At 42.9% G+C, this 13,103-nt stretch overlaps 1 protein-coding gene across 8 annotated transcripts in view; it reads right to left on the bottom strand.

Moving 5' to 3' along the window:
* Positions 1-13,103, bottom strand: part of EXOC4 (exocyst complex component 4) — a 595,663-nt gene that overhangs the window by 493,692 nt on the left and 88,868 nt on the right. For all 8 annotated transcript variants that reach the window (XM_077837141.1, XM_077837147.1, XM_077837165.1 and 5 more), the window contains exon 7: positions 6,679-6,856. In XM_077837141.1, the coding sequence (XP_077693267.1) occupies positions 6,679-6,856 (178 nt within the window). The remainder of the gene's footprint in view (positions 1-6,678; positions 6,857-13,103) is intronic.

Genomic DNA, 13,103 nt, shown 5'->3' with positions numbered 1-13,103 from the left:
TCCACACACAAAATCCTCATGAAAGTTTAGTGGTGCTTTCCATCTGGACAAATTAGCCCAGATTGTTGGAACATATTAAAGAAGTTCTGTATTAAAATCACAAATGAGTTTGATTCCCCATAGTTTAAATTCCCGGGTATTACTAATTAAGAGGGAGGTCTCTTGGTTTTTGGCTGCTAATTGTGTTAGTACATCCTAAGACAGAGTCTGTTCTCAAAGCAATACTTTGTAACAACAGAAACAGCACACAGAGACTCCCCATCCTTTTGTTGTATTTATCTCGCTTTGTTAACAATTGTGATTAAAATAGAGATAGAGGATGTATGTGGATGGATGCTTGGTGTGGATAATAAATGAATGATCAGGGAGGCGCCAGCCTAAGAATCCAGTGTCCATCGGCCGAAGAAGGCGTCAAGTGGAAACAACCAGAGGACCCCCGGAGGGCAGACTGGAATCCACCCAACAGCCTCAAGGATGGGAGAACCGAAGAACAAGATAACATCTGGCAGCACGGAGCCGTCAGGAATGTGCCATCTGCTGATTGATTCAGCAACAGCATGATGAAGCAATTCCCATAGACTGGCGTAGGAATAAATTCCTATAAAAATGGACTCTAGAAACTGAGAACTTTGGGGTCTAATTCTGCAAACCAACTTCCAGGAGCATCAGATGAGCATCTGACAAGGCCCTGCTCCCTCCTCGTGTCCAGGCCACCTGGCCAGTGGCTTGGCATGAGCAACTCTAAGGCTGGTAATTATGATAACAACCTTGCAGAACCTATGTATGTATTATAGCTATAACTAACTGTTTACTATGATTCTTTCTGTATTCACAATAAATGTGGCATTCTGCCTTTTCCCCTTTAATAAGATCCTGCTGGTTTTTATTTTATTGGTATAACAAGATGGGGGCATAGGTTAAAGCTCAGGTGCCGCTTTAATTCATGCTGGTAACCCATCCACCTCACAGAGAGGAGGATGCAGGCTAAGTCATCTGAGTGCTGATTGTCTTCCAGTACATTCCCACAATTCCCTCTGTGTGGCCAGAAAGACAGAAAGGTTCTCCCAGAATTCACTGGGAAAGAATCAGTGGCTCTCAGCTTACTGAAGCACAGAGTGCCATTAACGGACATGTGTGTGAGGAATCAGTAACTCGGGTATGATTTTGCAGTGTGGCTCCTCACACACAGGCGCTCAAACTTGGGTGCCAATCACTAGTCTAACTCTGGAGTAACTCAGCAGTGAAGATGTCTTCCCCTATCCCCAATCTCCTGCACTAATCACTAACCCATACTTCCCTCCTATGTATAACAGGATGACTACAGGCAAGTGTCGGAAAAAGATATGTACATACTGGAGGGAGCACACTTTTTACAATTTAACTTTTCTGCGATCCCCAGCTATGAAATAATACAACAGATTAAAGTGCAGAAGGATTGTCTTTTTCTTAAAGACACAGGACTGGCAGACAGTAGGTATGGATTCTGTTTTGAAAGACTTCTTTTGTGCGTTTGGCCAATCACTTCATCTCTCTGCATCTCAGTTTCCCCACCTATAAAATATTTCATGCAGGTTTTGCCAACTAAACTACTTGATGTTTGTATCAGAGTAGCAACCATGTTAGTCTGTATCCACAAAAAGAACAAGAGTACATGTGGCAGCTTAGAGACTAACACATTTATTAAAGCATAAGCTTTCGTGGGCTACAGCCCACTTCATCAGATGCATATGTTCCATTCTATGCATCCGATGAAGTGGGCTGTAGCTCACGAAAGCTTATGCTCTAATAAATTTGTTAGTCTCCAAGGTGCCACAAGTACTCCTGTTCTTTTTGATGTTTGTAATGCATCTTGAGAACCTTGGATCCTATTGGGATCCGGGAAGCAGGCGGGCGAAGCCCATCCACTGCTAACGGATGCCCCCCCAGCCTAAGAGGGGGATCCACAGGTCCTGGACATTGAGAACCTTGGATGGAAGGCAATGCAAATGGAGAGTTATTAATATCACAAAAAGAAGAAATCTGGTAAAGACTTTACCTGGAGGCAGGATACCTGACCCAACAGGCACTCTCCAATTCAAAAGATGTAGAGTCGTGATGTTTCTTGGTTTTCTAGTGCAGCATGGCATTGCACACCCTGATAGCACACAGCTGACAAGATGACTGGCATATCAGACAGGTGACATTTCAGCAGGATCTAACTAAATGCTGGTGTTACTCTGAAGGGCCAGAGGGTGTGGGTATCTGGGCCGGGGGGGGGGGTACTGCAGCTTGGCTGTCGGGGTGAGGGGTATCTGGGCTCTGGGGGAGGGAGGGGTTGTGGGTGTCTGGCCCCCCGGCTGAGCTCTGGAGGGAAATGGGGCAGAGAAACAGGAACTGGGTTGTCATAGAGGTTTCTTTAAATCTCTACTCCTGGGAGAATTTTTGTGTGTGTCTGTATTTTTACAGACATACTTGCTGACAGGTATTTTGAAATAAATTACCAAAATAATTGGAACTAGAGTGATAACTTAGTGTTATTTTGACAAATAAAAATTGCAGAATCTTGTTGAATTTTAAAATATTGTGCTCAGGATTTTTATTTTATTCCGCACAGAATGCCCCCAGGAGTAACATAATAGTGTAACCTTTGGGTGGGCTAGACTAGAGTACACTTCGTTGCTCTTCTCCAGTGCCTAAAAAAAACCCCCCAACTCCCACAGAAAAGTAGCTGGAGACCCAGAGTTCAGTCTCTACTAAGGATTTTCAGCAAGGATTGCACAGGCTCAAACTCCCCACCTTCAAGTCCCAAAAGGAACTAAAAAATGAATTTAATTAAACAACTTTATAAAATTTTATGATAAATAATTATCTAATTTTTACAGCATAATATGGTATTTTATAATCCACAGGCATTATCTTCACAGTCATATATAAACATAAATAAAGAAAAATTAAAATCTGAACAGTTTAGTCCCCACAGAACCACAGTGAGAAGTAACAGAGAATTCCCAAAAGCTTAGGTTCAGTTCACCTAAGTCTCAGTCTTTGATCACCAAATCTATACAGTCTGCTGAGTCTAAAACAACATCATCTTCCCTCTACTTGCTTGTAGAAATCTTCAGTTGGAATCCATGCAGACTCTTCCTCTGCTGAAATCATTGTTAGCCAGCCAGCTAACTGATTAACCCATCACTCCATTAAGTATATAGATATAAAAAAAACTGCTGCAAAATGCTTCAGAGTTAGGAACGACAGCCTGCTTTCTGCTCCTGGGCTCAGCTTCTCCCAACTCACCCAGGGCACATGGCCCCCTGCAAAGCAGCTACCCTGACCGCTTGCCCTCATGGAGTGTGATGCCAGTAACAGGGAACCTATCCGAGCATACCCAAAACTACCACACCCAATTCCAGAAGCTTCTGGATGTGGGGTGCTAAATCTGCCTAGCAACAATGACTCAGACACAACTCACTCCTACCTCCCACCAATAGGTCTCTTAAAGAGATATCTCCCTATTAGGCACGTGGGTTACAACAGAATCGAGCACTAACAGTGAATATTACTGGGAAGCATTCAGATATCTACAGGAAAAATAAGTCAGGTCATTTGAGCTGATAGAAAAAAATTAATACCGTCTTACATTTTTCACAAGGGTGCCTCTCCACCCCCAACATATACACACAAATGTATGTATGTATGCATGCTGCTAGAAAAACAGCTACTTCATAATATATTACACATGCACACACACTGTTAGAGGACATGTTATCCATGTGAAAAATTGTAGAGGAATGGGACACACTGCATAGGCATTAATATATTTCATTCATCTTTGACTGCATCACCTGACTTCACTTCTGCCACTAATCCATCTTCTCACAATTTCTTCCATCCTTCCTAACCCCTGAACACATTGAAACAAACACTGATTTTTGTAAAAACAATCTGCCAGAGAAATGTTTCCTCTTCTTCCTCACAAAAATGTGGAATTTCAGTCCTTAAATTATTGCTGTTCAAGAACCAGAATGGACACAATTTAGTTATAGGCCAGTAAAGGTTTTCTATACCTAAAAGTGTCAACTTTAAAGTCCACTATCTTATGAACATAAACAGCAGGTGGCTTGGGGGAGGGGGCCTAACTCCCCCTCCCCCCATGTCTATCTCTGCCGCTGGGGCATAGAGCTTCAGAGCAGTCTAGAGTGTTGCTCCAGCAGATGAAATACAGGACATCGCTACGCTCCAGCATGTCAGAAATAACCACTGCACTTTCTCAGCCTGCCAATTCTGCTCCGCTCCAGGCCACCCCGTGTGCACAACCCAGCCAACACTGCCTGAAACTTGTAGTCCCCTCAGGGGACTAGGCTCCCTGCCTCTGACCAGCTGTCTTCAGGCTCTGCACACAAACTACCACAAGGCCAACTGGGAGGCTAGATCACAGGGAGTTATTTATCCTTCCCACCCCCATCTTCCCCACCACCACCAAACAAACCATCTTATCTCCTACTCTTTTTGTATGCCACATTTTACCTGGTTTCGTTTGGCATTAAATTAAAAACAGTGACAACTAAAATGAATGTCAAGGACACCACTGCCAAGCAGGTCTGACTAATGTTTGACCTGAGCTCCAAGAAGTTGTTAAGAATGGCCTCGTGTATGATGTGCCCAGAGGAAAGAAACTTTTCAGTTTTTTTAGCAGGGATGAAAGAAAGTTTTCCAGACCTCACCATGTTGTTCAAAACTTTACAAATGAGAACTGATACGCCAGATACTTAAAATAAACTAAATGATATGTATCTTAAAAGGGGTTTTAAACCATCATCTCTCATCCTACTCTAATAGCAGAAGAGTCCCTTTGAAGACAACATGAGTCTTGCCTGCTTGAAAAGTGCAGAGTCAAGCCCTTCAGCTGCGAGCAGCAAAAGCCAATGGGCCAGGGAGGGGATCCAGGCCCGGCCCTGCGGGGTAGGAACTGCTGCTGAGTGTGGGGAGGACTCGCTTTCTAACCCCACCTTAGGGGCCTCCCCTCCATAGGAGGCTGAGATAAAGACAGTGACCTCCCCCACCCCACACACACACACTGGAGAGTGGGGCCTCATAAAAGAGGCTCCTCCCACACACCCACTGGAGTGGGGGCCTCCCCCCATCCCATGCACCTAGCCACCAATGCTTGTGACCCTGCAGTGCAATAAATAGGAGCTCTCTACAAACAGAAATAGGGAAGACTCCCAGCTTCCCATGGCGATCCAGCACTTATTTCCAGCCCCAGATGGGCACAAGATTATGGAGTTTGAATTGCTGTCATTTTTATGTGCAGAAAAGCTATTTTAGGTCATTTCTGGAGGGTGTTATGGCTCCCTCTGACCTCTGAACAGTCAGGCTTATAGCAACTAAGCATCACAGGTGGTAGATGACAAGAAACAGTCCCAATAACAAAGTTTAAAGCTCTCTCACTTGATTCTTCTGTCACGGAGGAGACACACTCGGTTGGGGGGAGTATAAAGGTTTTCTCAATTTTATAGTTCACCATTTATGAGGGATACAACCATCACCAACTCTTGCCGATAAGGGAAAATTACTTGCCTTGTAATTCTGCTTCTCTGGCAATAACATTGTGCAAGATTCTCACTCCTGGGCCTCTGCTCCCTAGAGTGAAACTGGCAGAACTGCCAAAGCTCTTAAAGGTTTTTTGGCCCTCAAGGGCCAAGATAGCATAGCCAGAGCATGAACTAGGCACTCTATTGCCACCCACAAGCTTAACCATTGCCACTAACCTGTTCCAGTCAGCTCTAATTGCACAAGGTTTTTAAAATTTGTGACGGTCACTAGCCTGGGGCTGAATATTATCTATCCTGAGGTTTGGGCAAGTATAATAACAAAGGGAAGGAGGGTTAAAATTCACATCGGGAGAGAAAGAAACGTGTGTGGGTCAAACTGATTCTTTATAAAGAGCCTGTTTGAAGATGCCTAGAGGGCTAGAAAGAGGCCCGGGGAAAAGAGATTAATTGGCAAAGAGCTGGTAAGCCAGTCAAAACTACTTAATAAGTCACACGTGGTGTATGCAGTTATCCATACCTATATAGGTAGAGACAGTTATCACACACCACTGTGCAGTTAAACTGAACAACAAAGAAAATGCTTTGAGCAGGGGGTTGGACTAGATGACCTCCTGAGGTCCCTTCCAACCCTGATAGTCTATGAAATAAAACATGGAACTTTCTATAATCCTTTACAGCAGAGTATACCACAATTTAGAACAAAAGTTGAAGAGTCTTCAGAGAAAATATGCAGGCAGCAGCTCCAGCCTGAGTGTCTCAGCTGACTGCAATGAAGGCATGCTGACAAAAGGAGACAGGTGGTTTCAGTTGTGACACTCTATGTGACAGGAAAATGTGATAAGGTAACAACACTGAGTTAAATGTTACTGTTTGAAAGCTTTTGATAACATCATTTGGTAACTTGGCAGGTAACTTGTATCACCTCTTCACATACCATAAAGATGAAGCCAAAACAGACGTTGATTGCTGGGGTTTATGTGCTTTGGGACCCAGCAGTCCATTATAACAACACAGACACTTACCCACCAATAAAGACAAATTCCAGCATGTATGCTTCTTGAGCCTCTATAGGAATGAATTTGCTGGCAAATTGTCAGCAAAAATTGCTGGTCTAAACTGAGTGCATGACTGTTTGAGAGATCCTTACCTGCAAGACATCCTGGATCTTCACCCACACATCTGCCATGTCATACAATTTGACATCACCATCATACAGGCTGGATGGAAAGGCCACGGTCTGCCGAAGATGTCCCAGCACCACAGAATGAGCAGCCGCTACAGCATTGAATTTGTCAAAGAGAAGTTCAAGCAGTTCCAGAAGTAAACTAGAAGGAAGGACAAATGCATTGAAGACCATAAAGCATTCTGATAACATAGTAATGAAGGCCATACAAGTACCTTAGACAGACATAGTGGGAGGCAGGAGGTAGGGGCTTATCTGTTTTCTTCCCCTCTCTTAAATTGAGAGAGAAGGTAAGTCTCATTTACTTACACACAGAGACTCAAAATAATACGGTATTCAACGGTTTCGTGACATTTTGGATTATGGGATAAACAGTATGAAAGAATTTAAAAACCTACATGAAAGATCAGAAACCAGAAGTATCAGGGCTTATCAGCTGTGTCAATCATGAAAATTTTATTATTACACATAAGGTGTTATAGCTAGAACCTCATCTAGGTGTACAGCACATTAGCTGTTCCCTATGGCTTCTTTACTGCCCAATTATTGTAATTAATGTGCCATTGCAAAAGCCTGTAACTATTGTGTGACAAGACAATGACTTACCACAACTGATATTATTTAGAAGAAAATGTCAATTAAGTTTGTTGCTGTTATGAAGTTATACAAACACCCCCAGGCGCAAAGATAGTGGTCCCCTCACATATGTCACTTAGCCATCTTGGACAAAAACATTCTCTTGACCTTACTGCACAGACACAAAAGGTAAAAGCAGGACATTACCAACAGAAATGTCTATTCCAGATAGCTCACTATAGAACGTAATCCTTCAAATGTATCCCTCTAATTTAAGTACCACATGGGCAACTGCCAGAGTTCTCAGATGGGGTATGCAGCTAGTACACATTACCAGTGTCAAACACAGAGCTCATGGTTAAGGAGAAAAGCTTTTTGATTACACTGAAAGGACAATCACACTGATGTGATTGGAATAACAGAGACTTGGTGGGATATGACTGGAGTACTGTCATGACTGGAGTACTGTCATGGATGGATATAAACTGTTCAGGAAGGACAGGAAGGGCAGAAAAGGTGGGGGAGTTGCACTGTATGTAAGGGAGCAGTATGATTGCTCAGAGCTCAAGTATTAAACTGCAGAAAAACCTGAGTGTCTCTGGATTAAGTTTAGAAGTGCGAGCAACAAGGGTGATGTCGTGGTGGGAGTCTGCTATAGACCACCGGACCAGGGGGATGAGGTGGATGAGGCTTTCTTCAGGCAACTCACAGAAGTTACTAGATCACAGGCCCTGGTTCTCATGGGAGACTTCAATCACCCTGATATCTGCTGGGAGAGCAATACAGCGGTGCACAGACAATCCAGGAAGTTTTTGGAACGTGTAGGGGACAATTTCCTGGTGCAAGTGCTGGAGGAACCAACTAGGGGAAGAGCTCTTCTTGACCTGCTGCTCACAAACACGGAAGAATTAGTAAGCAAAAGTGGATGGGAACCTGGGAGGCAGTGACCATGAGATGGCCGAGTTCAAGATCCTGACACAGGGAAGAAAGGAAAGCAGCAGAATATGGACCCTGGACTTCAGAAAAGCAGACTTTGACTCCCTCAGGGAACTGATGGACAGGATCCCCTTGGAGAATAACACGAGGGGGAAAGGAGTCCAGGAGAGCTGGCTGTATTTTAAAGAATCCTCATTGAGGTTACAGGGACAAACCATCCCGATGTGTAGAAAGAATAGTAAATATGGCAGGCGACCAGCTTGGCTTAACAGTGAAATCCTTGCTGATCTTAAACACAAAAAAGAGGCTTACAAGAAGTGGAAGATTGGACAAATGACCAGGGAAGAGTATAAAAATATTGCTCGGGCATGCAGGAGTGAAATCAGGAAGGCCAAATCACACCTGGAGTTGCAGCTAGCAAGAGATGTTAAGAGTAACAAGAAGGGTTTCTTCAGGTATGTTAGCAACAAGAAGAAAGTCAAGGAAAGTGTGGGCCCCCTACTGAATGATGGAGGCAACCTAGTGACAGAGGATGTGGAAAAAGCTAATGTACTCAATGCTTTTTTTGCCTCGGTCTTCACAAACAAGGTCAGCTCCCAGACTGCTGCACTGGGCAGCACAGCATGGGGAGGAAGTGACCAGCCCTCTGTGGAGAAAGAAGTGGTTCGGGACTATTTAGAAAAGCTGGACGTGCACAAGTCCATGGGGCTGGATGTGCTGCATCCGAGAGTGCTAAAGGAGTTGGCGGATGTGATTGCAGAGCCATTGGCCATTATCTTTGAAAACTCATGGCTATCGAGGGAAGTCCCGGACGACTGGAAAAAGGCTAATGTAGTGCCAATCTTTAAAAAAGGGAAGAAGGAGGATCCTGGGAACTACAGGCCAGTCAGCCTCACCTCAGTCCCTGGAAAAATCATGGAGCAAGTCCACAAGGAATCAATTCCGAAGCACTTAGAGGAGAGGAAAGTGATCAGGAAGTCAGCATGGATTCACCAAGGACAAGTCATGCCTGACTAATCTAATTGCCTTCTATGACGAGATAACTGGCTCTGTGGATGAGGGGAAAGCAGTGGACGTGTTGTTCCTTGACTTTAGCAAAGCTTTTGACATGGTCTCCCACAGTATTCTTGCCAGCAAGTTAAAGAAGTATGGGCTGGATGAATGGACTATAAGGTGGACAGAAAGCTGGCTAGATTGTCGGGCTCAACGGGTAGCGATCAATGGCTCCATGTCTAGTTGGCAGCTAGTATCAAGTGGAGGGCCCCAGGGGTCGGTCCTGGGGCCGGTTTTGTTCAATATCTTCATAAATGATCTGGAGGATGGTGTGGATTGCACCTTCAGCAAGTTTGCAGATGACACTAAACTTGGAAGAGAGGTAGATATACTGGAAGGTAGGGATAGGATACAGAGGGACCTAGACAAATTAGAGGATTGGGCCAAAAGAAATCTGATGAGGTTCAACAAGGACAAGTGCAGAGTCCTGCACTTAGGACGGAAGAATCCCATGCACCGCTACGGACTAGGGACCGAATGGCTCGGGAGCAGTTCTGCAGAAAAGGAACTAGGGGTTACAGTGGACGAGAAGTTGGATATGAGTCAACAGTGTGCCCTTGTTGCCAAGAAAGCCAATGGCATTTTGGGATGTATATGTAGGGGCATTGCCAGCAGATCGAGGGACGTGATCGTTCCCCTTTATTCGACACTGGTGAGGCCTCATTTGGAGTACTGTGTCCAGTTTTGGGCCCCACACTACAAGAAGGATGTGGAAAAATTGGAAAGAGTCCAGCGGAGGGCAACAAAAATCATTAGGGGACTGGAACACTTGACTTATGAGGAGAGGCTGAGGGAACTGGGATTGTTTAGTCTGCTCAAGAGAAGAATGAGGGGGGATTTGATAGCTGCTTTCAACTACCTGAAAGGGGGTTCCAAAGAGGATGGCTTTAGACTGTTCTCAGTGGTAGGACATGACAAAACAAGGAGTAATGGTCTCAAGTTGCAGTGGGGGAGGTTTAGGTTGGATATTCGGAAAAACTTTTTCACTAGGAGCGTGGTGAAGCACTAGAATGCGTTACCTAGGGGGTTGGTGGAATCTCCTTCCTTAGATATTTTTAAGGTCAAGCTTGACAAAGCCCTGGCTGGGATGATTTAGTTGGGGCTTGGTCCTGCTTTGAGCAGGGGGTTGGACTAGATGACCTCCTGAGGTCTCTTCCAACCCTGATATTCTATGATTCTATGACAAGTCTAGGAAGGTAGAGAAGCACAGTACAACAGGTCTATGGCTTGTCTGTACATTATACTAAAAATAGAGATGGGCTGAAACAAAGTGCCTGATTAAAAACTCTGACCTTTAGAAAGCTTGGATCCTGAACTGAACTTCATTGTTGCCCTGATCTGTACCACATCCCGGACCCAAACACCTTTATAAATACCAGAAAAGTTCAAATCTGGACCCAGATCTGAAATGTGCAGCTCTAGTCTCTCTCAGATGAAACAAAATATAAAATCCTGTACTGCAAGGCAATTCCATTTTGTGGTACCAGGAGCTTTTCCCTTCACCTTTAATGTTAGGAAATGCCTACAAATTAGTAGCAGGTAAAAGTGACAGCCTGGGGATGATATAGAACAGAAATACTGCTTTTGAAGATGGGTGTATACTGAACAAGGTGTTTGTTATAGAAGCCAGGAGTCTGTATGCGCATTTGGGAACTAGGATATTTGGGTGGTAAGGCATGTGTAGTTGTATATGTTGCCTTACGTTAACTGACTGCATGTATTTGAGCAATCTTAACTTTCAATAAAGTTGTTTGTATGGGAACTTCCACTGTTTTTCAAGTTAGCAACAGTACCTTAAATAGCTTTGGAATACAAGTTGTGGAGGAGAGTAGCCCTCTTCTGCTACAATAGGTCTTTGCACGTACGTGTTGTATGTGTTTACCAGGGGAAAGCATCAACGTTCAACCCCTGGGATATGGATGAGGAGGCAGTGGAAAGAAGGCTTTAGTCTAAATAACATCTGCACATTATTTATTTATTTGTTAGTTATTTATAGTTTATTTATGCATAAAGCAACCAATAAGAACCTTTTTTGGGGGGAAATCATAGAATCAGATTCTTACTGGTTGCTAACCACTAAAACATCTTGATTTGCAACTAAATATAGTTTTTACACTATTTGGTTCTTTTTTCTGCAAACCAGGAAGACACACTCTCTCTATACACATTTATTTAATCAATTAGATTTCTTAACATATATTTTAGGCACACGTGCACACACACACACACACATATATATATATAGCTTAAGATTTTGATTCCTAATTTGTACAATTTATGTTAGACAATGGAGAACGATGCATTTCTCATTTACTAGATGATTAATTTTTTACTTGTAATTTGTGTCAAGCTACATTTGAATGGAAATTGGGATTTAATTAAAAATGCACAAAAACAGCATTTTAAGATGGTTTTATTTTACTAATAAAAATAACCTTAATTATTCTGGATACATAAGAAAACAGTAAGTTTATCAAACACAAAATGTTGGGTTGCAAGAGACCGCAAGAAGTCATTAAGTCCAACCCCCTATACAGTGGCAGGACCAAATAAACCTAGACCATCCCTGACAGGTGTTTGTTCAACCTGTTTTTAAAAACCTCCAATGATGGGGATTCCACAACCTCCCTTGGAAACCTATTCCAGAGCTTATATACCCTTATAGTTCGAAAGTTTTTCCTAATATCTAACCTAAATTAAAAGGTTTTACATTTAAAATTAACTGCTTTATTAACCAAAGGACGTAGTAACAGCAATTAGTGAATTGAACTGGTTGTTTCTGGTCACCCTGTCCTTCAAAATTTTAGAACTAATAGGTGTCATCTCCTCCCACCTGTTATTTACTCAGAGGTAGGAAGAGGAAAACAAGCTTGCCAACTTTTTTTCAACTCCCAGTCAGTTTCTCAATTTTGAATGAACTAGTCAAGAACTGAATAAACTGAAGAAAATATTCTCTCTGCATATGCAGAAGAGGCTAGTGCTGTCAAAAGCTGGTTTAGCACTTCAACCAACTCTGGTTCCTGGTGCTTGGCCAGCGACTTCCAACCACTTTGGTGGTCTGACTTTCTTTAAAAGTTCGGCAGGAAATAAGTACATCTTGAATATATTTCTATTTAATTTAAATGACTTTAAGAGATTTTAGTAATTTTAGGCCTTAATATAGGTTGTCATAATTTCAAATTTAAATAGGTTTTATGTTTCAAAAGTGAGCTTTATTTAATTTTAATTTTAAAATCCAATTTCTAAAATCCAATTTTTTAAAAAAGCATCTACTTTATCCATCCTGAAAACACAGCTTCTATTTCTGATAAAAACAACAAGGAGTACGGTGCCACCGGACTCCTCGTTGTTTTTGTGCATACAGATTAACACAGCTCCCCTCTGATATTTCTGATAGGCAGCTTCTCCATCAGATAGACAACCTAAGGCTTGGGAGAGCTGAGCCTCAGTTTGATAGACCTTATTAGGTACAAAAGATAGGGGCTCACTATAGCAGGCGCAAGTGAGGAGGCAAAAAGGCAGCAAGGGTGAGGAACTGCTAAGGGTGGAAGCCAGAGAACCAGGGTACCAAATATGACATGGAGGCAGAATTTGCGAGGGCTTGGCATTTTCATATTGAAAGGACTTATACCCTGCTTTGCGCGGAAAACTGAAGGCAACCTTAATTTGAAGCCGATGGGCACCTTCATAATTAAACATACATAATTGTGAAAATTTATCAGCCCAGGCACAAAATCGATTCACCTGCCATTACCATGGCAACAATGAAGCCAAATAATAATTTAGTCACCCATAGAAAAAAGAAAAAAGTTGTTTGCCCCAAG

The sequence above is a fragment of the Eretmochelys imbricata genome, chromosome 1, assembly GCF_965152235.1.
Source record: "Eretmochelys imbricata isolate rEreImb1 chromosome 1, rEreImb1.hap1, whole genome shotgun sequence".
Classification (NCBI taxonomy): domain Eukaryota; kingdom Metazoa; phylum Chordata; order Testudines; family Cheloniidae; genus Eretmochelys; species Eretmochelys imbricata.
This window is presented reverse-complemented; position numbering and strand designations above follow the sequence as displayed.